This window comes from Paraphaeosphaeria sporulosa (genome assembly GCF_001642045.1).
Source record: "Paraphaeosphaeria sporulosa strain AP3s5-JAC2a unplaced genomic scaffold CC84scaffold_4, whole genome shotgun sequence".
NCBI lineage: Eukaryota > Fungi > Ascomycota > Dothideomycetes > Pleosporales > Didymosphaeriaceae > Paraphaeosphaeria > Paraphaeosphaeria sporulosa.
Genome location: NW_017253363.1, coordinates 244,062 through 270,986, shown reverse-complemented (window position 1 = coordinate 270,986; position 26,925 = coordinate 244,062). Strand labels below are relative to the sequence as shown.

Genomic DNA, 26,925 nt, shown 5'->3' with positions numbered 1-26,925 from the left:
AAATGGACAGCAGGACTCAGCACAGGAGTGATACTCTATACCGCAACTCTGGAGAGCCACATACCTAACGTCTCCAAAGCTGGGTGGAAGGAAACTCGTACGAGATATTGTCGAGCGAGATCACAGCTTCTGACGTCTATATACGCGCGAACAACTACCTCGAGTGAGGCTGAGACCCTGTACTTCTTGTTTGGCCCTAAGTCGTTGCGCGTTAGGCAGCCGCTATGTTAACGCGAACGCTTTACGGATACGACCTTTACGGCAGCTTCGTGATGAGAAAACAAGGTTCCATCTGACGGTGGCGAATGGTCTGTCACCAGCCAAGCGCCCACGAAGAGAGACAAATATAGTGGTGACCGAAATCGGTTTCCAGTCCTTGCACTTCGGTTATTCTGCGCGCACGGCCGCTGGAAAGGCGCTTTACTACCTAGATAGGCAATAGCGCTGTGCAGGGGTGGTACATAAGGCTTGGTGACATCACAAGCTGCGCCACATGTACCCCGACCTACCTGTTCTCTATAGTTTTCTATGCATTTTGAAACATTTACAATCCTATGGCAGGTACGGTTCAGCCGTCCTCCTTGCTAGCAGGATCAAGGTGTTCATCAGCTTCTAATAGGGCCCAGGCATGGCAAATCTTTGAGCTTAAAATCGATCTATTATGAGCCACCTCTGTCACCACCGCCGCGAGACTGCTAGTCCTTCCCCGTAGAATTATGTGGCTGGTGACAAGTCATGGAAGATCACAAAAGGATCATGCTAGTCTTTGTAAATCCGTCCCAGCTTCAGTCACGTGACTATGCATTATTCTCTCTGATGAGACGGCATATGTTCTAGGCACGTTAGGAGGGAGAGATTGCGCCAGCGCCTGGCTGGCTCGATCCATGTTTACTAGGAGTATGTTGATAGGTGTTGCTAGACCCTTCCGAAGCTGCTGGCACGACACCTGACACCAAAGTTGCTAAAAATAGCCATCATGTGACCTTTCTCGCTTCTACAAGAGCTCAGATGCATCCTTTTGTTGGCTTAGTAGTAGAGACTATTGATTGGAATTTATTAGTTGAACTCATGCAACGCTTGCGTAGCTGCAATGCCGCATCCTTGAGCCAGATGGTGCGTATCGCACCTGACCGGGCTTATCGATAAGATGCGACGATGCATACCATACGAAGCTGTTCAGCCTTGCTGCAGCGCCCTCAGCCTCGGGCATTGCGATTTCACTGCCTACACGATGTTGTTCCCTTCACTAACAGCTCTACCATACACACTCGTCTCATCTGTTGATCCGCTTAGGTATGGATCTGCTCAGCGTCACAGCCAGCATTATCACGGTTCTCCAGCTCTCGGCTAAGGTACTTGCCTACCTAAACGATGTTAAGGATGCTTCGAAAGATCGTGCCAAGTGCGCCGTTGAGGCCTCGAACGTGCACAGTCTCCTTACGAATTTAAGATTCCGTCTTGAGGAGGCACGCGCTGATGCACCGTGGTTCACCGCTGTCCGAGCCCTTGGCATCGAGAATGGACCGCTCGACCAGTTCAAGCAAGCGCTCGAAGCGTTGCAGACTAAGATAACAGACGGAGGCCGATTGAAGAAGGCAGGCGAAGCGCTAGTGTGGAAGTTCAAGAAGGAGGAGATTGCTAGCATACTGGATCGAATAGAGCGTCTCAAAACGCTGGTGGAAGTCGTGTTCCAGATGGACCACTTGTGAGCCTTCACCAGAAGCACCGTAGTTATATCGCTTACTTTCAGAAGCAAACTATCCCAAGCTATCAAAGACGATACCAACTTCGTTCGAACACACGTGCTCGCAATAGAGTCAGGAGTGGACAACATCCAACATGAACAAGCCGATGCAAAGCACAGCAAGCTACTAGAATGGGTCTCACCTACCGACTACCCCGCTCAGCAAACGGACATCATACGTCGCAGACAGCAGGGAACGGGCCAGTGGTTCCTCGACGCGCCCGAGTTCGCAACGTGGCTCAGTATGCCCAAGGGCACTCTTTTCTGTCCAGGAATGCCTGGCGCCGGCAAGACGATGGTAGCAGCGATTGCGATTGAATATCTTCTGAAGTCTGTACAGAGCAGTTCGGTGGGAGTTGCGTATGTGTATTGCAACTATAAAGCTCAAGAAGAGCAGGATGCCTCCAGTATGCTAGCAGCCATTGTCAAGCAGCTGGTGCAGGGTCGACCGTCGATAGCGGAGCCCGTGGCACGACTGCACAAGCAGCATGCCGATCAAGGCACAAAGCCATGTCTCGAGGAGACATTTGGCGCCCTTCGAGACGTAAAGTACTCCACTGTCTATGTTGTGATCGATGCTCTGGACGAATGTCGAGACGGCGATGGCACTCGCAGTCGGCTTCTGGCCAGACTCAAAGACTTGCAAGTTGGACAAGATGTTCGCATCATGGCCACTGCGCGGTTCATACCAGAGATTGAAGCTGAGTTCCAAACAGCGATGAAGCTAGAGATACAAGCCAGCGATGAGGACGTGAGGCGATATGTAGCCGGCCAGACGCACCGACTGCCCAGGTGCATTCAGCGTGACCCTGCGCTGCAGGCCACGATACAAGACAAGCTTGTGGAGGCGGTAGACGGCATGTATGCAATCAGTTTACACTTGTGAAATGGCGTTAGTTTACTAATTTCTAGGTTTCTTCTTGCCCGCCTGCACACAGAATCGCTCCTAGACAAGCGAACAACAAAAGAAGTAAAGTCGACGTTAGACCGGTTCTCGAAAGGCTCGGCTGCGCTCAACGATGCATACGACGAGGCTCTTCAACGCATAGATGGCCAACTAGATGGTGATAAAGAGCTGGCCAAGAAAGTACTGTCGTGGGTCACGTATGCAAGGAGACCGCTTACCACAGCGGAGTTGTGCTGTGCGCTAGCGGTGGAGCGCGATGGAACAGAGCTCGATCCAGAAAATGTGCCAGACATTGAGGACTTGCTATCTGTGTGCGCTGGCCTTATCGTTGTCGACCAGGAAAGCGCCATCGTTCGTATCGTGCACTACACTACGCAAGAGTATTTCGAGCGTATCAGAGACACATGGTGTCCTAATGCTCCGCTACACATTGCCTCGGCATGCCTTACATACCTATCATTCGATCGGTTCAAGACAGGCAGCTGCTCCTCTGACGAAGAATTCGAAGAGAGACTCCGGGAAAGCAAGTTCCTGGACTATGCTGCCAAGCATTGGGGAGAGCATGTTGCGGAGGTGCAAAGTGATGCTTGCACGCTAACCTGTTCATTCCTTTCTAATAGCTGCTTGGTTTCGAGCGCTACACAGGCATTCTTAGTTCCAACGTACAAGCACCGCCATTACAGCCAGGAATACCCCCAGGACAGCACTGGAGCACATCTTGCAGTGCGATTCGGGTTATCGCTTATCCTGGAGGCTATGCTCTTACCTGAAGGGCATGAAAGAAAATTAGAACTAGCAAAGAAGGATAGTCAGGATCAGACTTTACTTTACATTGCAGCAGCGAACGGACATGGTTTGACAGCAGAACTACTGATTGACAAGGGCGCCGAGGTTAACGCACAGGGTGGATACTACGGTAACGCACTCCAAGCAGCCCTTGTAGGCACACACGAATCTACAGTCAGAATTTTAGTTGAAAGAGGTGCCCATGTTGGTCTAGACGTACAATTGAAAGGCGCCATGCACCATGTTCTGAACAATGCAAGTTGCACACCTTCGCTGGTCCGTCTGTTACAGCAATATGGCGCTCCACTGGACACAACTGACGTAAACAACATGTCTCCATTACATTATTGTGTAAAATTCGGCCACAAAACCATGGCAAGGCAGCTTATCGATGCCGGAGTACCGATAGACTTAAGAGTCCATCGACAGTCATGGCCTAGCAAAGTCAGCGAATCATCCTCCAGTAAGGAGAAGTTGAGTCTTCCGGCTTCGGGATCGGTCGTAACCGGTCTGACTCCTCTACATTTCGCAGCCTTGACTGGCAACCTGACAATGACTGAATTCCTCCTTGAGCATGGTGCCGACCCCAATGCTCTTTCTGACTATGGCGAAACTCCTCTACATCTTACGTTGCGTACCAAACTTTGCGGAACAAAATACCAAGATGATTGGACGGATTTGTATCTTAGGGTAGAAAGTTTATGGGACTTGCTAGAATTCGAAGAGGACAATGTTGATGCCGTCCTTGCGGAGATCTCTGTTACGCGTGAAGGGGTGTTCAATGCACTACTTTCAGATCCTAGGACCTCTCTTGCAGTAACGGATCACAAGGGCGAAAGTCCTCTGCACTGCATCCGATACGGGAAACCGGAAAGTGCGACCTTGATCCGCAAATTAGTCTTCAGAGGAGCGGATCAATTCAATAGCAACTTAAGTCAACAGAGCCCGTTGCATTTTGCCAGTAAATCTGGTGACAATGCATCAGTCAAAGCTCTGCTGCTCTTGGGTGCGAAAGTGGCATCGACGGATGAACACGGCCTAAATGCACTCCATTACGCAGCTCAAAGTGGGAATCACGAGACCATAATCACTATTCTGGAGACAGACGAGGCGAGGGCAGTCGATTTGATAGCGTCGAAGGACAAATATGGCCAGAACGTGCTACACCATATGTTATCCACACACTCCATAAAGCGCGTAGAGACGGTACGGTGGCTACGTGACCAGGGGGCGCACATTTCAGAGCTTGATGACTCTGGGATTTCCCCTCTAGCAAGGTTCATCAAAAGCTCTACCTTACGAATCGATATTGAGATCTGCAGGTCACTCCTTGAGATCAAGGAAAACGCTTCATTTATTGACTGTGACGGGCGAAGACTTGGGCATTTGTGCGCCAGGACGGCTGACTTTGGGGTTCGTATACTGAACCTTCTTTTCGAGCACGGTGTCGATCTAGTTAAGAGGGATCGCGATGGAAGAACGGTGCTACACCACGCCGCCATATGCGGCTCCCTTACTGAGCAATCGCTGGAGTTTCTTACGAAAATTGTTGGCATTCAAGCAGATGAAGAAGACACCTGTGGCCGAACCGCTTTGCAATACGCTACTGAGCTAGCTGCAAAGGATCGCAGCCGGAGAATCTGGGATTTCAAACGTTGGGACAGGACTCGCGACATCTTGCAAAAGTTTCAAACCAACTGTATGGACGGTTCTTGTCCATCATATGCCTAACTCGCCCGCACAATCGCCTGCCGTTTCATCAAGATACTTTGGACCTTTCCATCTTTTTGCGTATGTACAAGGACGGTCTCCATACAGTACTCCGCACTGTAACCCGTGTGATGCCTAGGAACTCATCCGAGAACCCCATCCCTTCCCGATCGTACCGTGTTAGCTAGGAACATCGGTTAAAGTTACTCGTTGGTGACGGCTTGATTGTGTTTGTTAGATAGAGGCACATGTAGCGCAGCTTATGCTTTCGCCACTTTCCAATCCTTATGTACCACCCCTGCACAGCGCTATTATTTATTTAGTAAAGCGCCTTTCCAGCGGCCGTGCGCGCAGAATAACCGAAGTGCAAGGACCGGAAACCGATTTCGGTCAGCACTGTAACCTGGCAAGGGCCAGACCCTTGGATGCGGATTCGGACTCCAACCTTCCCTCTACATGGTACGCTAGGAATGGCCAGATCCAAGCAATCGCGAAGAACACCTCCTAACATATATTTTTGGTCTTGCCCCACGCTGCTGATGAACACCTGTAAGGAATATTATGTAAGTTGTGAGCAAGATAGTACCTTTCAGTACTTAGCGTCTTGCCTATCTCGTTCTCTACAAATTCACGAAGGATGAAATCAGACTTGCGATGCAGAATTTGCATGTGCATTACATCGGCCACTATAAGCCCACATGGTTCAGTGAAAGATGATCGTCACGTGCTGCGCTAACGCCCGTTGACCAGGTACGGTATCGCTTAACATCATACACTGATCGGAAACGCACCTATAAAATGATGGCCTGAACGCCAGCGACTCAGCATCATCCTTGAGATCTCATAATGGCTATTGGAATCGTATGCATTGGCGCTGTGTATATCGACACAATTCTAAGGTGGGTGATCAGCCATGATGACGTCATTGTACGCGGTTGGGAGCTTTCGCATGTGGCGCAGGTCGTATCCAGCGCGTGTTCGGAGTGCAATAGGCAAATTTGACAAAGAACAGTGTCCCAAAATTCCCAAACGAGGACGAAAAGCTGCGCGCTACTAGCCACACACGGCGGCGTGGCGGAAATTGCACGAACACCCTTGAAGTCTTGTCACAGCTCGTCGAACAAAGCGAACAGACGTTTGAGGAAGCACGAGCCCACCTCTATTTGCTTTCCGTACTCCCCGCGAGGCAATCGACCGATGTTCAGTTCATAAGCCAATCCATTCCCGACACCAACATCGACTCAGGTTGCATATTCCGAGAAGGGTTTGAGAATGCGGCCTCGAGCTACATCATTCGATCTGCTGCGAACAACAGTAGAACAATCGTGAGCCACAACTCGCTACCCGAAATGACGACACAAGAGTTCATTGACGGCGCCTCTGCCATCCGTGGGCAGAGTAAAGTCGAGCAACATTGGTTCCACTTCGAAGGAAGGATACCGGTCGTCACAGAGGCTTCTGTGAGATGGTTGAGCGGGAACTTTCCAACGGCAAAGATCAGCGTGGAGTGTGAGAAGCCGGAACGGGATTACATGGTGCATGTCTCCAGGGAAGCTGACGTTGCATTCTTCTCAAGAATATGGGCAGAGGTACGTGTGATTGACGGGGAAAGGGTTACAGAGAGGTCGCTATCGTTGTGCTTGCGTTACAGCACTACTACTCAAAGCTATAGACAGAGTGGATTACTGACCCTGTCAAGGCGAATTCATACAACGACCCACGGACATTCCTCGGCGATCAAATCGAATACATGAAACCTGGGTACCACTCCACCACACCCATTCACACAAGAAATAGGCTGACGAGAAGAACAGCGCAATCCTAGTGTGCACATGGGGCGCAGCAGGAGCTACTTGTGTCTATAACAAGACAGGCCGAAGAGAAGATAGCGAATGGGCAAATACAACTGCTTGGAAGCCTACCACAGAGTCAGTGGAAGTCGTCGACACGATAGGTGCTGGCGATACTTTCATCGCCGGCTTTCTCTATGCGCTAAACTGCCAGGGGCAATGGACTCTGCAGCGAAAACTTGAATTTGCAAATGAGCTGGCGGGTAGGAAAGTATTACAATCTGGCTTCGGGGGGCTAGCAGAACGAATGTCGCTTTCATGAGCCCACTCCGATGACCTCGGTACGTGGGCTAGCTAGCGCATTACAACCTTTGGCGCTACCTCACGGAGGTACTACAATGGCTCTCACAGCTTTTCCGGCTTCATGATATCAAGAGCTCCAACCGAACTACGATGGTGGACCGTTAACCTTGATCAAAGTCACAACACCTCCGGGTTTGATCTTGTTATGCCACACCAAAGCAGCTCATGTGAAACTGATTTTCCCCTTCCACAAGCTTTTCGTGTTCTCGGAAAATACATCATTTCTTTCTTTCGCCAAAAGAAACTCCGCCTTAGCGAGACCGTTGATGTTTGCGTTGACATCCCAGAACCCGATACCGTACGGATAGTCCTGCCAACGAGTTAATCCAGCCCCCAGGACAATGTTGGAATCGAAGCCCAGAATTAGTTGGACCGACTCACCGTGCCAAAAACCATCTGTGAAATAGGTACATCATGCGCAAGCAATCCTTTGATCTGCCTTGGGTACACCGGGCCAGCACTATCATACCAGAAGCGCGTAGCATAGATCTTGCGCGCCTCTTCCGCGTCCTTTGGGAAGCCAAGAAGAAAGCGATCAGAGATATCTGGGAATGCGCCTGCTCCGTGTGACACTCTCCAATGAAGATTTGGAAACTTGATGATCGTGCGGTTCGCCGTAATACTGGAAATTGCTCGTGCGGTTTCGAAGTAAAACTCACCCAAACCAGAGCGAAGAGGTGCTAAATGCATGAGCACAAGGATACAAAATGGATTTCTGGGAGCAAGACCTTACAAGGTTTAGATTTGACAAGCCTTCCATCTTCCAACCTTATTACGGGATCGTGAGGATGAATGAAGACAATCTCCCGGCCATCTCCTTCGCCAGCACGCTTCTGCAGATACTCCCAAAGCGGATCAAAGCTCTCTTCCCCGGGATAAACCCCTCCATGGTTCGTCAAGACGCCCACACCCACTGCGCCCAACTCCTCGAGCGCATACCGGACTTCCGAGACAGCGTCTTGTACATACGGCAACGGCGTAACGGCCATCCAACTAAAACGGTCCGGATACAACCTCACCAGCTCAGCGGAGAACTCATTCAGCAGCCTGGCCAGGGCAACTGTTTTCGCTTTGTCGTCAGGGAAAGCGTTTGCTTGCGGAGTCGAAACGCAAATAATGGAACGCGCAATACTGTGCTGATCCATGAATTGCAAATGCGACACCGGATCCCAAGACGGCGTTTCGCGACCGGCAGAGAGAGGCTGGAGTGACCGGAACCACGAAGGCACAGGATGTGTATGCGTGTCAATCCGTGTTGCTTTAGTGAACGTGGGTAATTGGGATTTGCTGTTGGTGGCCAGAGCAGATATGTCGACCAAGGCATCTTCCAGGAAAGGCAGAACAGACAGATTGATCTTATCACGTACTGCATTTGCCTTGATGCGTTCGATACATGCTGAGTCCGATGCCATCGCTGTTGTGAGTAGCACGCCAAAGGACTAGAACTGCATCATGTCAGTATTGCGCACCAGAATCGGGGTTGGGAATGCAATATACAATCTTGGAGATGGGAAGATCTGATGTCAGGAGAGGGCGTCACGTTGTTGCGGTTGATCATCACCAAAGTGGAGGTTGTGCGACCTTGGCTGCATTGCGCCGGCTCCCCGCGTCCCAACATCACACAAACAAACCCGGCGAAAAATCATGCATCTTCGCGAGAATCGGCAGCCGTCACTGCCTCTATAATTTGTCCAGTTTGGCTTTGATTCCAAAATGTCTACATCCTCAGACAAGCTTCTTGCGTTACCCGCGTCGAGCGATGCACGGTAGATCACGTGGACGTCACGTGCGATATTCCTGTCAGCGATGGCAATTTACATAACTTACTGATTTGAAAGTTTATGCAAAATACGAAGATATAGAACAGGCATGACGAAATGGTTCACTGCTTTTTATTTTTATTTTCCATGGTAGGCACCGGTCCCAGCGTCTGGGAAGCTGTAACGCTCTACTTTCATGTCCAACAACACATACAAGCCAGAAAATTTTACGATCCAGGCCACCCTGTACCACTGTTCTGCAAAAATATCTTGATACTTGCATGCAACTTCTCCCAATGGATTTCGACGACAAGACGTCGCAGCCATCACAGCCCCAAAGGACGATTTTTCCGTTCGATCAGCCAAATTGAGTCCAGGTACCTGCTCAGGAATGATTCGGTGGCCTGAATGTATGCTCCATAGACTTCGCGACCATCCTAATAGCCTTCGACTTCCCGTTCGAGATCATTTTGCCGTTCTCTTCGATCAGGTTGCCCGCCTTGTTCTGTTTGATAGTGCGCACGTATACCTCACTAATCTCATGATGCTCCATTTTGCGAGTCTTATCGTTCCTAACGTCAATTGAGTGGTGAGTTGAGTCACCCAATGCACCTGCAATAACCGGTGTAATGGTGGGTGAGCTTGGAGCTGTTGGCGCGGGAATCAGTGACAGGTTGGCTGAGGCGATCGGCGTAGGTGTCTGTGACAGGCTGCTTAATTTCTCAATCATCTTCGAGCGCTTGGACTTGTGTGCTGGTCTCGGCTTGGGGTCATGTCTGAGCTTGCGCTTTGAGGGTAGAGCTGACGTCGGCACCACTGGCGTTGACGTCGGTGGCAGCTGCAAGAGTGGAAGCGACGCCATTGGCGTTAAAGATGTTGACAGAAATTGATGCCAAGCTTCTTGCACGTACGAGGCGCGGACGATGGCCTTGAATATTCGGTCTATCTGGTCTGCGTGCTCCGGGTTTAGCGAAATACTATTAGTAGCCGGTGAGCGATGATCCTGCATCTGCAGGGCAATAGGCGCCATCAGCCCTTTTTCCTGGTGGTCAGAATCGAAGCTGTAGAACTCAAACATCGGTTTGATCGGTGTTCCGGCACTACAGAGGAGCACCACTACTCCGCGGGACATTCTATCGCCTTGAACAGCCAATCGGTGGCGCGAGTCGAGGAAGCTTGCCGCAACAGCAAGCTGAGTGGGATGTGTGCGAGCTGGGATGTTCGGGAATTCTTGGCTGGTGACAATAACTACCAGGACCACGATTGCCGAGTCAGAATTGCTCTGCACAATCCAATGGCGGGTACCTTCAACCGGAACTCCATCCACAACTGGTTGAGGTGCGAACTCCGCTCCAGTGATTGTACCTGGGAAAACCTCCCGTATGGCATACTCTTGCGCAGGGAAATAGTGGCGCAGCAAGGCCGAGACAAGCGTGCAGCCAACGATTACTCGAGGGTAGGACACCAGCAGCTTCTCCTGCTTCATGAACTCGTGCTCCTCATAATATTTGTAAAAGTTGCGGTAACTGAGTGCGAGAGGCTTAGGAAGCACCGCAATTGGAGAGGGGATGATAGCCTCACCGTAATGTGTGACTTTCCAGTGCCTCTCTTTGTATGGGATGTCGATGAAATCGAGTCTGTTGGCAATGGCGACTACCTTTTGGTCTTGTAGGTTTCCTGAAACCTCCGTGACTTCATCTGATTCGAGTGACGCTGTGGTACCAATTTCAACACCCTTTGATTGCACCCCATGCTGCGTAACTTGAGCCTTTGTGAGGTCATCCAGGTTTTCGCTCTTTGGATGTGCCGATACCATTGTGTATGGTATATACAGATTGAACTTTTCTCTAGAATGACAGACTAGTGGAGTTCAGGATGTTGAGACTGATAGTCTAGGCAGTGTGTAGTGCTAGACAGTGGATGTTGATATAAGGTGGCCTTACCTTTCAATAAAAGTCGATGATGGAGTGGCTGTCGTATGTGTGGACTTCTCGGTTGGCTGGTTCGAACGCTTTCTAGGAACGGGCTCTTTTCAGGTTAGCTAGTCTTGTTATGAGTGAAAGGGCATGGTGAATACGCTTCTACCTCTGCTCCTTCCTTTTTCGAAAGCTTCGTAAATCAGTACTTACAACTTTGTTAAAACCTTTCTAAGAGTTTCATAGACTATAAAAACCTACGCCGTGCTGGAAACTCTGGCTTATTATTGTCCGTTGATGTCGGGTTGCCGAAGTGAGATAGTTGGCTAGATCAATTGAGGAATACAAACTTTGACAATGCTGTTCATAGAAGGAAGGCTCCATCAGGTTGTTGCAACCTTGGAGGCAACTAGCGGAGCGTTGCAACAACTTGAAGCAACAGATACAATAGAGGTCGCAGGTCACTTGTACGTCTTTAAGCGCCTTCACCGCACGCAAACGCGGAATCGAGGCGAACGACATGCTCAGATATTACATACACAACTAGAAACTGACAGACATTGTTTCAGATCAAGTACTTCGTTCAGAGATCTCTCGAAAATAGCATATGCTTGTCATACATCGGCTGAAGTTAGGCTAAGGTGCAATTGGTGAGCTATTCACATTGACAAAGATTTCTTGACAAGGTGTTTGCTCGAAGACAATGACTGCGACCAGAATTCGAACGCGCTTAAGCCCGAGGTGCACAGCGAACCTGATGGGATTAAGAGTCTCCTAGCAGCTAGACGTCACGAGTAGAAGTTCATAGGAGCCATGCAACAAGGGAGGGGACGATGCGGGCGATCATCTGAAGGAAGTTCGCCCCTTCCGCTTGGTCGGCACATAATTCATAAGAGAACCGGCCTAGCCTGCTATGAGCATAAGCTACGCGGCATCCCAAAAGATGCTTAAGGATCGTTATATTGATCCCGCAATATCATTCTATAATCACCAATGTCTGCATTACTCTGAAGTTCCAACGCACAGAATCTAGTCAAACGCGCGAGTATCCTGCATTCAATCGTTCATTTGGAAAAGATGGAACAAGCCCCATCGTGAAAAAAACGCAAACAATACCAGCTGCAATTCAGAGCCAAATGGGGGAGAAAAGGGTATAAAGTACAATACCGCATGCAACCCTCCAAACACCGATAATGCAAGTTCCGACATGCGCCCCTGTCCAGATGCTCAAGCCATTTCCGTCAGTTGTCGAAAGTTTAATACTCGCGAGACAAGTGCACAATGCCGGATGTCGTGAAATAAAGAAGAGAACGCCGTTTGCCGTGAAGAAGAAATCAAATACGGTTCTACTCAAGGTAGCACCAGGGGTGGCCAGGTGCGAAGAACAGTCCACAAGCTTAGTTTCCATCCTGATCCTGACCGCGATTAGCGTTGCCGTTGACTTGGGGGTTGTTATGAGCGAAGTGGCGCATCATCTGCAAGAGTCCGAAACCGAATGGGCCGTTAGGCACAGGTTGCTGGGGTGCACCGACCTGGTTAGGTGGAGGATTGATGTGGTGACGGATGGCCGGCGGAAGGTTCTGTACCTCCGGTTCTTGTAGTGCTGGTGGACCTCCCATCATGGCATCCATCCAGTTGCCAGGGTCGACGTTGTCGGGAAGCCAGTTGCGAGGGTCTTGCATGATATTTGGATGGCGTTCCGAGCAGCCTTCCGCGTGCTGCATATTCGGAACAAACCCTACTAAGCATGAGAAGCAGAAGTCGTGTTTGCAGTGGCGGCCTGTGGCACAAGGTCAGACAACGCGCCCCAATCAAAGTATATATGACATGACATACACTTCATGTGGTTGCAGCCACCGTTCTTCTGAATATTTGCACCGCACTTCGGGCAGGGCTTGGAGATGCCCTTGATGAGCTCCAATGACTGATTCTCTTCGGCAAGCTTGGCCTCGTCGCAGCTGTTCGTGCCGTGCGACGGGCGCATGCAATCCAAGCACATGTCTTCTTCACAATACGGGCAGGTGACAGTACGGCCGCGTCCGCGTTTGCTCTTGACAATGCTCGACTTATTGTCGCAGTCATCGATCGAGAAGTATTGGCCGCACTTGGCGTACAGGCAGGCAACGTAGTTGTCGCTGGTGCTGAAGTGGTGCTTGAGTAGCGCATTATCCCAGCTGCATGTACAATCAGTATCAATCCGTCTGGACCGTCATTAGGCGCTTCGACACTGACCTCTCACGCATAGCTTTGAATATCATTGTCATGATGGCGTTGTAGTCCAGCACATGCTCGCAATCCGGGAAAGCGCAGACCAGGACGGCTTCGTCAAGGTCGCGCTTTACGATCTTCTCCTTAATCATCTTGCCGATGCAGACATTGCAGGTGTTCTGGAAATGGTCGCACGCGCCCTCGATCGCCTTGAAGCCGCGACCGGCGCAGTTACTGACCTGCCGCGTGGTGATGCAGATGATGCACTCTTTCTTGACGGGCTGCGGCTTGGGCTCCTTCGTTTTGGCTTCCTTCTCAACCCGATTTCCCTTTGTCACCGGCTGGCCCACGGCAATGGTCCCAAGTTTCTTCCTAGAGCGCAATCCGGCACGATTTGCCGGAGGGCCAGGGTTCGCAGGCACCGCGGGCGCAAGACTATTGCGGTGACGAGTTGAGATAGGTCGGCGGGAGCTGCCGCTGCCTGTGGCCGCGGTGGCTGCTTTGCGCGAGGTAGCCGTCTTGCGAGCCATCGTGAAGGTTATCGTTGGTCGAAGGAGCTGCGATGGTTGGGGTGGTGAGCAGTGTGGATCGTAGGTGAGGTGTGCTATCGGCGGTGCGGGTAACTGCATACACGCCGCCGCCAAACAAGACGCCTTGGCTCCGCTTTGGTCTGTGAAAAGCTCGGAGAGTTCGTTTGTTTATTTACACTAGCGGGGCCAGTGCGGTTGGTCGAAGTAAGAGACAGTGGCGCAAGCGACTCAGTTCGCGACCGCGGCGTTTTCCAGGTACCGCGGAGGAGCTCCGGTGAATCTTTTCTACGCCTGCTTGGTCCGACTGAATCTTCTAGACATTGTGAATCGATTTGGAGAAGATAAGTCGTGGCGAACTGTGGTCGTCGTCCATGTGACTGATGCCTCATTTACACCAAGTCTCGAACCCATTACTACCTGAGATTGAAACACGAAGAGCTGCACGGCGAGATAGCTTCGTTTTGTTCCTTCACGGTGCCCCGTACTCTGTACTTCATCCGCCCTGGATAGACCTGCCAAAAAAACCAGACTGGGCTTTTCATTTCGATAAGACGACTTGTCGTCTCGATACTCGCGTCCAGCTCGCTACCTTGGTTTAGTTCGGTAGCACGGCATGTGCGTCAGACGTGGTGGCAGCAAACAGGCCCCATCCATCACCATTGACAAACCGAAGCTGGTACCTCCACGTTAGAGACGTCCCATGGATGCGTTAGACGTGAAAGGAAATGGTTACGTGTTACCCACACCGGAGCCATACTCTGTACCCAGCCAGTTGACATCGCGCTGTAAAATCCTCATTCCCCGATCCAAATATCGCAAGCTGTTCCGAAAACCCAAATCGCGATTACCGAAATATGCGGACAAGGTCAGTAACTCCCGAGGTTTCCTTGCGTGTCGATGCCTGAGTTATCCCGGATTCCCTCAGCGGTACGTTGTCCCCAGGCACGAAGACTCTAGGCAATGGCAGTCATCGCTACCGACATACTGTACCTCCTATATAGTCGCTACGAGAACTCTGCGAGACTGAAGAAGCGCGCATAAAGTGCCGCAACATGCACACTTCCGCTTTGACCGATGAAGCGACACACCGCTGTCCCCGATGCGAGGCGTGTCTGACCTGCGGTTCTACCCATCGAGCCCCCGAATTAGCGCGACACAATCCTGTGCAAGTTCCTCCGCGACCTGAAGATCATGGCCAGCGCCCATTTGAACACATCGGTAGCTTTGTGGCAGCAGAAGTCAATATGCAACTACGAGATCAAAGGTCGCAAGCGAGAGAGATGGTGATGCTGGAAGCGGATTTGTGGAGTGCGAGATTGACGCCCAGGACTGCGCCGCAAAATACACAAGAGTATAGCGTTGCTGTTACGCGGATTTGCTTCGCAGTATCCAGGACGGTATTCCATCTATGAGGCTAGATGAGGGATAAGCCGGTCCGACAACGCGCAACAGAATATTGGAGGATCGAATGGCGCAAGCGCGGGATGGAGAGTCGCAGTAGTGAGGTTACATGTTAGAAGGCGAACTTAATGCTAAATGCGCACATTTTTGCAAGACGCGGATGGAGATCGATGTCTTCAATGGGCCGCTCCTCAACAAGTCTCTCGGGTCCCTTCACAAATCCCGTACGTCAGACCTTGTTCGCAGCACAATCAGCTCGAGTCTGCGGGACTATCTGAATGTCATGACATCAAACGGTGGGTCTAGGCAGAGGCTGAACGACGCAGCCGCGAAGACGCAGGCGGTTGTGCAAGTCACAGGTGGTCCTTGGAATACGACTGATCAACAAAGGAAGGCGCCACAACAATGCGTAGGATTGCTCGTGTTTGGGTCGGGGATCAGATGAATTTGATGTCCGTTGGTGGCGTTGAGCGAATATGACGTCATTCAGAGGCGCACGGTCAACACCCGTTCCGCGCCCCAGCCTCATGGCCAGTTGACGGACAGCACTGTGCCTGCTCCCAGCTCTCAAACTGAGCCTCTTGGTACAAAGCTCACCACGTGATGTTGCAGGCATTGCGAGTGGCCCCATGACTCCCCTGTGTCGCCCCCCGAAAAGCTTGGGGTCACTTGGGGCTGCAACCTGAGTACACGTGGGCTTCGTTCCGAACTTAGACCCTCAGGATCGATACAGTGTGTGTTTGACGTCATTTCCTTGACTTTATTCCCGTTGTTACACTTACGGCCCCCAGCGGCCGTGCCCAGCGCGGAGTACCTCCGTGCGATTTAGGCCACCCGGCAGAGCAAGGCCAGCTGCCGTAGAGTTCTCAGTCACCAGATGAGCCACTAAGAAGCGACGTGATCAGAAACAGATCGTAAAGGTGGAGCATTGCAACGTTACTCTTTCCAGTGTTGGCAAGTCCGCTTAAGTAGCTTGTCCGATGTTAAACTCTACGGTGCGTCACCCACCAGGTCGGAGCTTTACACCTGGGCGATCCTTACGCAAATGCGTTGATCCGGGGAAAGAAATATGCTTTTAAACCTTGGCAAGCCTTGATCATAGGAATTCCGCACAGATGTTCCCCACCGGCACCATCGGCACAGCCTTGCTGCCATCATTGTTCGTTTCATCCAGCCGCGTAACAGGTAACGAGCCTTCCTATTTTAGTAGTGCAGCGCGTTGCTCTAAATCTGTACAGCCTCAATTGTGCGATCATCGTGAGTGCAGAAGCGTTTGTGCACGTCAATTTGGAGCTCTGATCATCCCGTCGGCCTCAATTTTGATGCAAGGGTCGAGCAAGGCCACCACCCAGCTGGACATAGCGCGTTCCTTTGAGGAAGTAGGGTATGTTTTCAGAGGTTATGACGAAACAGCTTTTGTTTTTGGATGTTGAATGCTATTGCGGACAACGCCCAGGTGTATATAAATGGTACGAAAGTTCACCAGATATCTCCATCAAGCAAGCAGATTAACAGAACAACAAGTCCTCTCCCCGGCCCACTCATCGCACCTTTCACTTCCTACGTTTGTTTTCAATCGTTCTCAGCCCATTGCAGATCCAATCAGAACCTACCATCAAGATGCGTTCTCAGCTCTCTCTTCTCGCCATCACGGCCGCTACCGTGTCCGCTATCCCCCAGTCCCAAATCTCAAAGCGCGATAACATCAACGACGAGAATGGTAACATCAAAATCACCTGTATGCCCACATTCACGTCACCATCCCACCGACCTTTTCTAATTATACACTAGTCTCCGATGAAACTGTCAAGATCGGCACAGTGAAGATTGACGAAATCATCGCGGGTCTCTCGAAAGCCTGCTCCACCCAAGGCCAATGCGACACATCCACCATCGACTTCCAGGGCCAGCTGATCGCAGCCGGTCGCGGCAGCTCGGTAGACGACATAACCGTTCATGTTGAGCCCTCCGGCGCCTACCCAACCTGGATCCACAACGGCTTGATTGATGGTCTCGCCGCAGCCGTCAAGGCCGTCGCAGAGTGTGAAGACATCACCAATACACCCACATGCCCCAATCCTGCCGTGTACTGTCCTGCTGAGCCAATCACGGTCAACGAGTGCACAGTGCCGCAATACTGGGGAATCAACTACCAGGATAAAGATGCGGCCAATGCGGCGCCGCCATTCATTGGCTCGGATTTGACGATTGAGGTTGATAATGGTGGCTTCTGCGGGAAGCTCTTGACTTCGATGAGCGCTGTTGCCGGTGCTGTACATGGTGTTGCTGGTGGTATCTTCACGCTGTTGTCGTTGGCTTGCAAGGACTGAGTGAAGATGAACTGCTCTTTGTAAATATACTGCATTACTCGAGGCCTAACTTTTTCCGTATCTCTGTGTAAAATATCCAAATCAGCATTACTCGCAACCTAAACTATAAATCAGTTTGGAAGCACTCCACCTCAAATGTGATATGGGAGCACTCATATAGACGTACAATCATCATGTCTTGCGATCAAAAAACTCGATTTACTGCAACATAGCCTTCTCTATCGCGTATAATAACCTGCATGCCTTCGAATTGTGCATTCCAGCGACTTTCCGCGTCCAACTTGCCGCAATCGCGTGATTTATCGGCCCCTGAACGTGATAAAAATCGACGACTGAAATGTCATCCTAAGTAATTGACGAAGCCTCCAAACATCCAAATCCAAGACATTCACCTGAACACAGTGCAAGACCTTTCGAAAAAGGGTTTTGAAAGCTAAACTCACATCCAAAGCAACATACTCATGTTCTGTTCGAAATTGCACCGCGTCTTCATCTTTTTGCGGTCTCATCTTTGATTTTGCGCTGACTTGCGCGGGTACAGGGGATCAGTAATTCGAGATTTCAAAAGAGCCACAACATAAGGACTCTGCATGGATTTACTGATAGGCGTGAATCGACTGTCCTAACTCTCGCCGTTTGCGTATAGAGCGTAGATCCCGGTGGGAACAGCGGACAGACATGCTAGGATTGAGCATCTAGCCAATATGAGCCTGAGCAGGAGGAGCAGTATTGGCGTAAAGCTGATCATCTATTGCCGAGGATAAGTAGAAATAGTTGACTTAGCCATGTGCGATGATCAAGTTCTGGGATGGTAGGTGTACTTGTTCAACCGAAGTGTCTGGCTTACTCGAGTAGACACGTTGACACCATAAATGTTATGGTTGTTTTGAACATATTGACTTACGAGAAAGCGGGAAGCGTCATCAATCGAAGTGATGCATTCAAGAGAATTTTTCAGTCAGGGTAGTGAGGTTCATTTCTTGGGTGGCAATAATGCGATTGGTTCCTGGCCCTGTCCGAGCAATCGCCATGTTAGAGAAAACACTGCTTGTTCAAAGATTAGCTGCGGCTATGCTCGTACTTTAGTTCTGTTGGGCCATGTGATTTTTCCAGTATCCATCATTTAGCTCTTGACTATACACGAGACCAGTAATGAGGCCAAATGTAGGTTTGACAAATTGTCAATGTTCCTTCGCGTAAGGATAGGCAAAGGCCACCTTGGGTCGATACATCCGCCCACGCCTAAAGGATATTGCTTTTCTTGTAATATTTCCGCCTGAATTGAAGGGATCCTATCGACAAAACCAATTTCAGTAGATGTGGAAGCATTGCGCGGAGCGCATGTCTAGTGACTGGTGCTGTTAAGGGCTCGCGGAATAAGTTGCCTGTAGTATTCCCGTGTGGTGGAGAGCTCAGGCGCCATTCTCAATGTAGCGTCATTGCCGCTTGGCGTATCGTGTAAAGTTGAATAGGAAAGTGTGGCATAACAATCCACTCGAACGACAGAGTCATGCCTTTTCCTTATCACTGTCAAATTCTCGGTGTGGAGCTCGTCAAAAGTCGTGCTCGTTTCGAGTGGATCTAAATCATTTGAAAGCATATTTTCCATTGCGGCAGAGGCTGTCAATGGGCGACCTGTATCATTACTTTCGTGGCAGCGTATGACAGGTTCGATCACTTCCCGTACGACAGGTACGATCACTTCGACCATATATGAAGCGTTTTGTAGATCATCCCGAGTCGCCACCGGAAGCATGTCACCAGTGAACGCCATTGGATTGAGCATCCAGCTGATCTTGTTGAATGCGTAGCAGGCAAGTAACATCCCTCCCTATGTCACCGGACACACTGTGTAACCGGACAGGACTACCGTTTAGCCACGTTAAATTTTTCAGTCGCGAATTTATTAAGCTATAGTCGTAAAACAATTATAGTCGAGCTATTTCCACTCTAGTATTTGGCTTGTAAAAGAAAATTACTGCAGTTTTAACCATGCTGTTGATCATTTTGTTAACATCATCAGGAGTCGTTTCAGCGAATCTCCCCTGCCAAATTACCGCTCTTAGCCATTCTACAAATTCCAAGGTCGTAGTAGGGAAATTCTATTAAGAGAGAATATCATTGCAAGTTTTGGAGATAACAATTCCTCAGAAATGAGTATTCCGAGCATGACCGAGTAAAGAGGAGTTTTATCGGCGGTATGGGCCTTGGCGCTTTAGTCTAATATAGATTAGCGCAGCTCTACAGTACAGTACTAAGCCAGTATTATTCTAGACACTGTATCTCTCTAAGCACTATACCACTTTAAGAATGGCTGTGCTGCTGACTTTGTGGCTGCTGAGCTCGCCATTTTTGTGCAATCGATAACAGGTGAATAAGCAATCAGTGTCGACACCCTTTTATAATGACAGGAAAGCGCAACTGGGAGCCCAGCACCGGTTGCTAAAGGAGCCTTAAGGAACGAAGGGGAGAGGATAGAGAGGTGTGATTATAGCGTAGACCTTGCGGCGCAAACCTCGCGGTACTTAAGATGTCCTTGCTGGCTACATAGTGCTTACTCCTTGCTAGGTTAAACGTTGCAACTAATTTTCTACTAATATGAGCGCGGAGGAAAATACATGTTATCAGCTAATTACACGGCTAATCTGAGATTTATTATACGCTAACTAATTACACCTAAAATAATTATATCTAACAGAAGTACAATGGTATAGGCCTGTGGCTGCAGTTTCTAAGGGTGCGGCTACCTATAGCCTTCGCCTCTTTGTTCCTAAAGGCAACCGCAGGCCGCGGTTCGCCTAGAGGAGCCTTAAGGAATGGATTTTGAAGTGTGTAACATGTCCGGTGAGGTGTAAGGTGCTAGAATACGCCTAGTCATTTTGAGTAGAGTTCGGTGAGTACAAGTTCGATGCGGCTGACAAATAACCCCGCATCACACGAGCTCAGCCTTACAATGCTTTCATAGCGAAACTTTTGCCTTCCTTTGATCAACCTTCTTCAGCAAACTATCTCCTCTCGTCGACTATGGCTCCATCTCATATCAAGGATGATTGGATGTCTATTGAGCCTGAGCAGGGCATCCCTCAACTGAGGGAACTGGACGAACGAGCGGAGAGCCAGTTCAAGCATCAAAGGCTAGAGAAAGGAAAGTACTTCCGCCTCTTGCGGCTCCACTCAAACCCTGTCCAGGGAGACCTCATCCACTGCAGACTACAGCACTTTGAACTGGAGTCTGCACCGTCCTATCGAGCCGTCTCATACGTTTGGGGCAATCCTGGGCCAAACCAAGTCATCTATATTGGAGATCCGCCCTATCAGGAGATGGAAGTTGGTGAGAACTTGTACACTCTTCTCCTGTGCGTTCGTGCTGAAAGCGACTGCTGGCTGTGGGTCGATGCTTTATGTATCGACCAATCGTCAAAATCTGAGCGCAATCACCAGATACCGCTGATGGGCCTGATATACTCAAATGCCAACACCGTGCTTGGATGGTTAGGGCGCGGGAATCACAACATCGAGCAAGCCTTCGAATTCATCTCCAGGGCGGCTCAGTATGGTGTGTCAAACTACTGCCAGTCTCAGCATGATTCGGATGAACCAGTGCAATTCAGCAATCCCTTCATCATCACCGATATGCCGGGATGGCAACACGACTGGCGCTGCTTTGTACACTTTGCAAAACTTGAGTACTGGACAAGACGATGGATTATCCAGGAACTTGTTCTTGCAAAGAGTGTCGTTCTCCAAGCAGGTTGGCAAAAGCTTTCAATGGATGACGTTGAGAAATTTTTTAAAGATCTTAAAGAGAATCCATACAAGAACCTTGCACGAGGACGTAAATGGGAAAAGCTGATGCAAGAGCTCCTTCCGGAAAGCCACACTTCAAAACAACAGCTAGAGTGCTCATCTTGTTCTTATTCAACAGACAAGTTCCCTCGTTTACCGCTAGCCTGTCTTGCCCGTCACAGACTAGAGAATAACTTTAAGAACGAGTTTACACCGAAGCTGCGAGAGTTGATGCATCGATACGACGAATTCAAATGCAAAGAGCCCAGCGATACTGTATACGCGCTCTATAACCTACTTGGGGAGCATCGACAGTTCCTTGAAGTCGACTATACTCAAACTCCCGCTAGTCGGTGTATCTCAGTCCTGGAATTCCTTCGAGACCACGAGGGTATGACGGGACCGCAGACCATAGGATATGCCAACTTCCTCTACAATCGTCTTTGCCGAGGGGTGGAACAGCAGAGCATGCACAGCGCGGAACTAAAAAAGCTGGGAAGTGAATCTTCATTCACGACTATTCTGTTTGATCTCGGTCCGGCGAAAAAGAAAAAGGATACGAGGCGCATTCTCAGGCTTCGGGAGCGGACTCCGCCTTTGAGAGCGATGCCTAAGCGCTTGATACAGAGAAATCATTCTCGGTGGACAGCCCAGCCTTGTGCTGATCAGCCAAAAGAAGATGCCATTCCAGGGGCAGATATTGTAAATCCAGATGATTTAGTATGCTTCAGTGTTAACTGCTACGGGCTGATCAGTGGGTTATCGACCTGTTTAATCAAGGATGGAGATCGTATTTGGCATCCCAAAACGATGAATATGGCGTTCGTCATGCGGCCAAAACCTTCCTTGGACGGACCACTGTTTGAAATAGCAGGAAGGGCCGCAATCTACCCTGGAACTGACTGTACGGGAAGTAGATCGGAACTCGATATTGAGGAGGAGAACGCGGCTAGCTTTTGGTCCGAGAGTCGTCAGGAAATAGAACCGCGTGTGCAAGAAGTTCTTCTCAAGCCCACTGAACTTCTCGATCTAGCATTCTGGGCTGATAGCACTGGGCCGGAAAGGAACCCTTCTAATGGTTAGGCGGGATGAATATAAAGCTGTTAAAACATGCAATAAGAGAGGAATCTTACGGCACTGCTTAAGAAAGCTTACATTCTGCAGTAAAACATTGGTCATCGTCTGTTAAGATGTTGTTAAAGACATATTTTATCTTATTTTGATAGCAGTGCCGAGTGACCTGCTAAAAATAAGGATTCATGACGGCGGGATTCTTGTAGCTTGAAAGCCGATTTAACAACAACCGTTTGGAATAGGGGCGGAAGAAAAGAGAGAAACATTTTCTATTTCGTATCTTTATTCTATAGACGATAGGAAGAGGCCGTCCTAGACAAAGTAGTGGTAAGACAGAGTGTGGCATAAACCACAGAGTGTGGCGTAAAAGTTACCTGGCGTGGGGTTTAAAATGAAGTGGTTTAATGTGGTTGCGACAAAGAGGAGGCTAGAGGAGTAGAATAAAGCTGTGATTGCGGAGGCGGAGGCGGAGGCAGGGAGATTGTTTTTTCTAGATGAGCAGCGTTAAGCACCTAAATTAGCACGAGATTAATATTAACGTTCTTCTAGACGAAGTAGAGTAGATGTGGATAGTGTAGATATAGTAGATAGTGAATAGTGTAGAGCAAAACAGACAGCAGCAACCTGAATAGTAGAAGGAAAGGATGTTCTAATGTTGTTATGGTTATAAGAAAGAGATATATCGCGGCCTGGGGCATACATTACGGGAACTTAGCGGTAAAATTCCAACCACGCTATACCTATTTTACCCACATTATACCTACTTCACTCATGCTATACCTAATACGAAATATGTAACGAACGAGAGGTGTGGCGGTACAGGCCTGTGGCTGTAGTTTTTGATAGTTGCAGCTCCCCAGTAGCCTTTCGTCTCTTCGTTCCTTAAGGCATATTGAAAATAGTCGCTATTTGCTTTAGAGATAACTGTTGCTGTCTTTTTAAGAAACTACTATTAAAAGAGGATGAAGAATCACGGGGGAACAATTATTACAACACAAAATGTAACGTTAGAAGAAGGCTGTGATAATCTTAATACATTCGTGCTACTGGGGCAGCCTGTGCGGACCGCACTGGAGCTCTCACTAGCTCTAGCTCTTCACTTATCCGTGCTACTTTAGCCTTCGGACCTATCGCATCTATCTCTGATGCAGCACTCTTGCGCTTTCGACCACGTTTTCCTTTACTCTTCGCTTTAGCAGCATCCTTTTCAGCACGCTTCTTCCGTGCCTCCTCAAGATCCTCATAGCTCATGACCTTCGCCGTCCCTATTCCAGCGATCTAGTAGATCGGCGAACTTTGGCTTCATTGTTGACTTTTCTTAGAAAATGAATTTGTTGCCGCTGAAGAGCACGCTCGGCAAAGCATGTTTGGGCAGCATTGGCAAATTTCTGTATGTGCCTCTGTAGGCGTTGTTTACTCATCTCATCTTCCGCACAAGCATTCTCTTTGATCAGATTATGCAACGATGCAAGAGCCCCTGGTGTCACTGGCGTCTGGACTACTTCGCCTTGCGGACAAGGACCAATTCCACAGGTTCTGAGGGTAGGAATGATCGGTTCAGCAGCCGTCGGTTCAGCAGCCGGCTTTGGGATATCTGTGAGTATTTTGTCGGGATTGAAGGGATACAAACCGCTTGCTTTCCATCCTGCAAGGATGTTTCTCTTAGTAAAAGCCCTCTCCCTTGCAGGGCTGTATAGGTAGGTGAAATGTTGCTTACCGATTGTCCCTATACCCCCTCGCTCCAGTCGCTCGACCTGGTCACGATAGGCTGCTTTCAGTGGGGCAAACACAGCGATATCACAAGGCTGTAGCTTGTGGGATGTGTGAGAGGGAAGACGGCATAGTAAAATGTTGTTCTCAAAACAAAACTCCAGGATTTCAAGGGTTTCGTGCGTCCCGAAGCCGTCACATATCAAGATCCGTGGTTTTCCGTTAGCCTGTTCTTTAGTTTGAGGATCGAATACACGCTTAAGCCACTCTAAGCTGATTTTAGAGTCGGTATATCCAGATTCAGAGTATGCATAATGCCATCCAGGAGTAGGATACGTGGTCCAGTTAGCTCGGTGAGTGGAGGCTGGCCAGATTATCATTGGGCCCAGGTACCTACCATCGGCGCTAATACATTCGATCGCAGTTACTACTGTGCGCTTCACACGCGCGCCTCAATAACTTCGCAGGTCATCCTTACCGACAAGGACCTTGACACTACCGAGCATACTTAACATCACGCCTGTCTCGTCCATGTTATACACATTTTCCGGTAGGATAGTCTGATCCTACAGCACTTTTCCAATCACATCAAACCAGTTCACGACCTTATCATAGATATTGTAGCGATCCCAGTCTAGCGCCGTACTTTTTCTTGCTTTGAGTTCTGGATGGCGTTTCTCAAAAGCCCGAGCCCAGTTCTTGCCTAGAGGCTTGGCTGGTTTGTTCGTGGATCGCTGGCGAGCAATGATGAAGGCTAAGGAAGGTATATGCTTTATCCGCACAGGTTGTCCGAATTCAGCCATTTACAACAAAAAGTTTACGATAGCTTTTTCTTCACATAGGGTGAGATACTGTTGACTCTGGGCTTTCTCTTCTCTCGAGCGTTTGCCATGTGCGCGATCATGGAGGGTAGAGCGAGCGACGTTGTGATGTTCTGCTAGAGCGCGGTATGTATTGCGTACGCCATGAGGAATGCCTTGTGCCAGCACTTGGCTTGCTCGGTCCATGTTAGCTTTAGCTGCTATGGAAATGGTGATGGTGATGGGAAGGGTGGAGAGGAACGAAGCGAGCACGTAGCTCGACGGGGGATGAGCCTGACCCTGAAAAAAGGGCCTTTTTTTGACCCATCTATTTTTAGCCGCCTGCAATTTTTTCGATGCCTCGCTGGGCAGTAATGGAGAAGATGGTGAGCAGCTGGAAAATTCAACTTTTTGTGCTGAGAAAGGCGAGATTCAAAGGCTAAGATCAGTTAGGTGCCTGCAGATCTGTTCATGCAAGTCATTGAACAGTTACCGCTAGGCGGGCTTTGTGGGGAACATGCGTGAAGTCTTAGAATATGCTCATGGCCCGAGCGCTATCACGTGAGACTATCACGTGTAATAACGGAGATAGAACAACGAAAAATCAACCGTATACAGTGGTGACTGATATCGGCTTCCCGTTCCTGCACTTCGGTTATCCTGAGTGCACGGCGCTCAGAAAGGCGCTTACCAAATAAGTGTTAGCGCTTTCCAATGGCGGTACATGTAACGTTAGCTTAGAAAGTGGCGATCTCATGGGTCGTAGCTACATGTACCTCTACCCCCCTATTATCTATACATTTCGAAACATCTACAAGGTCTGTTCCGGTGCGGTTCGGCCGTCCTCCCTACTAGCGGTGGCAAAATGCTACATTAGTCAACGCCGCAACGCTGACAGATCAACTCTAGGATATACTTCCTAAAGTATACTTTAAGTTTAGTAGTAATGCTAGTACTTGTGGCTACACCTTACTGCGCGTTAAACTGTAATATTCTGATTGCCATAAACATTCTTGGTCCCTACTTGCTCTCCGATCTTGCTGTTACGGTTGTTCCATGTGTTGGTTACGCCGCTCTGAAGGTAGTGAGCCGTTGCCGGACAGGTCGTTTGAGCAGAGCTTACATTAGACTTCAGGATCGCCGATATTGCGGCTTGAAGATCTTCGTCTTGACCCGCAATGACGCTTTCCAACGCAGAGAGAGACCCGTTGGTCCCAATCTCCGACGCTTCTACCGAACAAAGATCTCGCTGTGCCTGTCGTACCGCTGGGAACGTCTCAACAAGAGCATTGACCAGCTCAATGATATCCTCGATCAACCTCTGAAAGTGTTTCTTCTCGTACAGTGCCCATTTTACTTTGTGACGCAGGGGAGTCTTGTTCTGCCTTCTGATGGACAGATCGCGCATTTTTTCATGCAGTGTTCGATGGACAAGGTCTAAGTCCGTTTGCGCGTCATGAACTATCAAACTCGAGTCGGTAGCAACTGCTCGGCTCTTGAACTTCACAGAAACCTCTTCAGCATCAGCAAATAAGTCCAATATCTTTCCTAGCAAGCTCTCAGCCACCGGCACGTCCTCTGCTGACAGCGCTGTCGATTCTAGAGACTGAACTTCTGCTATGTCGCCGCTTAGACTAACGGCCTTCCCCCACCGGGAAAGTCGAAGTCTTGCATTGTCGAGCTTGAGCATGCTGGTCTGGAAATCTTTACCGATATTACGGCCGAGCTGGACATATTCGAAGCAGTCTACGGCGTTATTGAAGAGACTGGCAAGGCTAACGACACCGACGGTAAGGCCAACCGGTTCCATGGTGCAGCAGCGGCGTGATGCCTGCACAGTCGAGACGTTCGGGGATAATCTGGGGAAGATATGCGCGTAGAAAATAATGCTACTTTCTTGATCATACCAGACCGACTGAACTGTAACAATGAAAACAGGTGTCTCAAATTGAGAGTAGATTGCAACTCCTTCAAATGCCTCGGTTACCTCAGGCCAGACGAGAGGGCGATTGTCACACTTGATGAGCTAAAAGAGAGGTGCTTTTTATGTGCCTCTCGATAGCAGTCATGTGATGCCTGATTCCGCGGGGTAGATGTGGCGGAATCTGAT

The 26,925-nt window shown here is 49.5% G+C and overlaps 8 protein-coding genes across 8 annotated transcripts; 4 read left to right on the top strand and 4 right to left on the bottom strand.

The window, feature by feature from the left end:
• Positions 1-1,087: 1,087 nt before the first annotated feature.
• On the top strand, positions 1,088-5,391 carry CC84DRAFT_1204373 (ankyrin). Its single transcript, XM_018181900.1, has 3 exons — positions 1,088-1,705; positions 1,754-2,605; positions 2,657-5,391. The coding sequence occupies exons 1-3, from the start codon at positions 1,296-1,298 to the stop codon at positions 5,166-5,168; spliced, it is 3,774 nt and encodes a 1,257-aa protein (XP_018037001.1). The 5' UTR covers positions 1,088-1,295; the 3' UTR covers positions 5,169-5,391.
• A 378-nt stretch (positions 5,392-5,769) lies between these two features.
• On the top strand, positions 5,770-7,495 carry CC84DRAFT_1142575 (ketohexokinase). The gene is made up of 4 exons (XM_018176373.1): positions 5,770-6,046; positions 6,160-6,736; positions 6,847-6,908; positions 6,962-7,495. The coding sequence occupies exons 1-4, from the start codon at positions 5,994-5,996 to the stop codon at positions 7,257-7,259; spliced, it is 990 nt and encodes a 329-aa protein (XP_018037000.1). The 5' UTR covers positions 5,770-5,993; the 3' UTR covers positions 7,260-7,495.
• CC84DRAFT_1215683 (amidohydrolase 2) lies at positions 7,464-8,712 on the bottom strand (the record flags this gene model as incomplete). The annotated part of the gene is made up of 3 exons (XM_018182734.1): positions 7,464-7,610; positions 7,682-7,980; positions 8,034-8,712. The coding sequence occupies 3 exons, from the start codon at positions 8,710-8,712 to the stop codon at positions 7,464-7,466; spliced, it is 1,125 nt and encodes a 374-aa protein (XP_018036999.1).
• Positions 8,713-9,445: 733 nt separating this feature from the next.
• Positions 9,446-10,876, bottom strand: CC84DRAFT_1174586 (uncharacterized protein; the record flags this gene model as incomplete). Its single annotated transcript, XM_018180103.1, has 1 exon — positions 9,446-10,876. One exon carries the CDS (start codon positions 10,874-10,876, stop codon positions 9,446-9,448), a length of 1,431 nt encoding a protein of 476 aa, XP_018036998.1.
• A 1,497-nt stretch (positions 10,877-12,373) lies between these two features.
• On the bottom strand, positions 12,374-13,714 carry CC84DRAFT_1215681 (uncharacterized protein; the record flags this gene model as incomplete). The annotated part of the gene is made up of 3 exons (XM_018182733.1): positions 12,374-12,756; positions 12,813-13,150; positions 13,209-13,714. The coding sequence occupies 3 exons, from the start codon at positions 13,712-13,714 to the stop codon at positions 12,374-12,376; spliced, it is 1,227 nt and encodes a 408-aa protein (XP_018036997.1).
• Positions 13,715-16,674: 2,960 nt separating this feature from the next.
• Positions 16,675-17,445, top strand: CC84DRAFT_1204369 (uncharacterized protein; the record flags this gene model as incomplete). Its single annotated transcript, XM_018181899.1, has 2 exons — positions 16,675-16,853; positions 16,907-17,445. Exons 1-2 carry the CDS (start codon positions 16,736-16,738, stop codon positions 17,443-17,445), a joined length of 657 nt encoding a protein of 218 aa, XP_018036996.1. The 5' UTR covers positions 16,675-16,735.
• A 2,984-nt stretch (positions 17,446-20,429) lies between these two features.
• CC84DRAFT_1162985 (uncharacterized protein) lies at positions 20,430-22,419 on the top strand. The gene has a single exon (XM_018178146.1). The coding sequence runs from the start codon at positions 20,470-20,472 to the stop codon at positions 22,312-22,314; it is 1,845 nt and encodes a 614-aa protein (XP_018036995.1). The 5' UTR covers positions 20,430-20,469; the 3' UTR covers positions 22,315-22,419.
• A 3,374-nt stretch (positions 22,420-25,793) lies between these two features.
• Positions 25,794-26,704, bottom strand: CC84DRAFT_1162983 (uncharacterized protein; the record flags this gene model as incomplete). Its single annotated transcript, XM_018178145.1, has 2 exons — positions 25,939-26,704; positions 25,794-25,887 (listed from the first exon to the last, which is right to left on the bottom strand). The coding sequence occupies exons 1-2, from the start codon at positions 26,623-26,625 to the stop codon at positions 25,795-25,797; spliced, it is 780 nt and encodes a 259-aa protein (XP_018036994.1). The 5' UTR covers positions 26,626-26,704.
• Positions 26,705-26,925: the final 221 nt, after the last annotated feature.

What these genes read in the sequence shown, in the direction of transcription:
- CC84DRAFT_1204373 (XM_018181900.1), top strand. Translation starts at nt 1,296, where the DNA reads ATGGATCTGCTCAGCGTCACAGCCAGCATTATCACGGTTCTCCAGCTC. An exon ending in GTGTTCCAGATGGACCACTT is followed by an intron (nt 1,706 to 1,753) that starts GTGAGCCTTCAC and finishes TACTTTCAGAAG; the next exon opens with CAAACTATCCCAAGCTATCA. An exon ending in GTGGAGGCGGTAGACGGCAT is followed by an intron (nt 2,606 to 2,656) that starts GTATGCAATCAG and finishes ACTAATTTCTAG; the next exon opens with GTTTCTTCTTGCCCGCCTGC.
- CC84DRAFT_1142575 (XM_018176373.1), top strand. Translation starts at nt 5,994, where the DNA reads ATGGCTATTGGAATCGTATGCATTGGCGCTGTGTATATCGACACAATT. An exon ending in TATATCGACACAATTCTAAG is followed by an intron (nt 6,047 to 6,159) that starts GTGGGTGATCAG and finishes GACAAAGAACAG; the next exon opens with TGTCCCAAAATTCCCAAACG. An exon ending in TCTCAAGAATATGGGCAGAG is followed by an intron (nt 6,737 to 6,846) that starts GTACGTGTGATT and finishes GACCCTGTCAAG; the next exon opens with GCGAATTCATACAACGACCC.
- CC84DRAFT_1162985 (XM_018178146.1), top strand. Translation starts at nt 20,470, where the DNA reads ATGGCTCCATCTCATATCAAGGATGATTGGATGTCTATTGAGCCTGAG.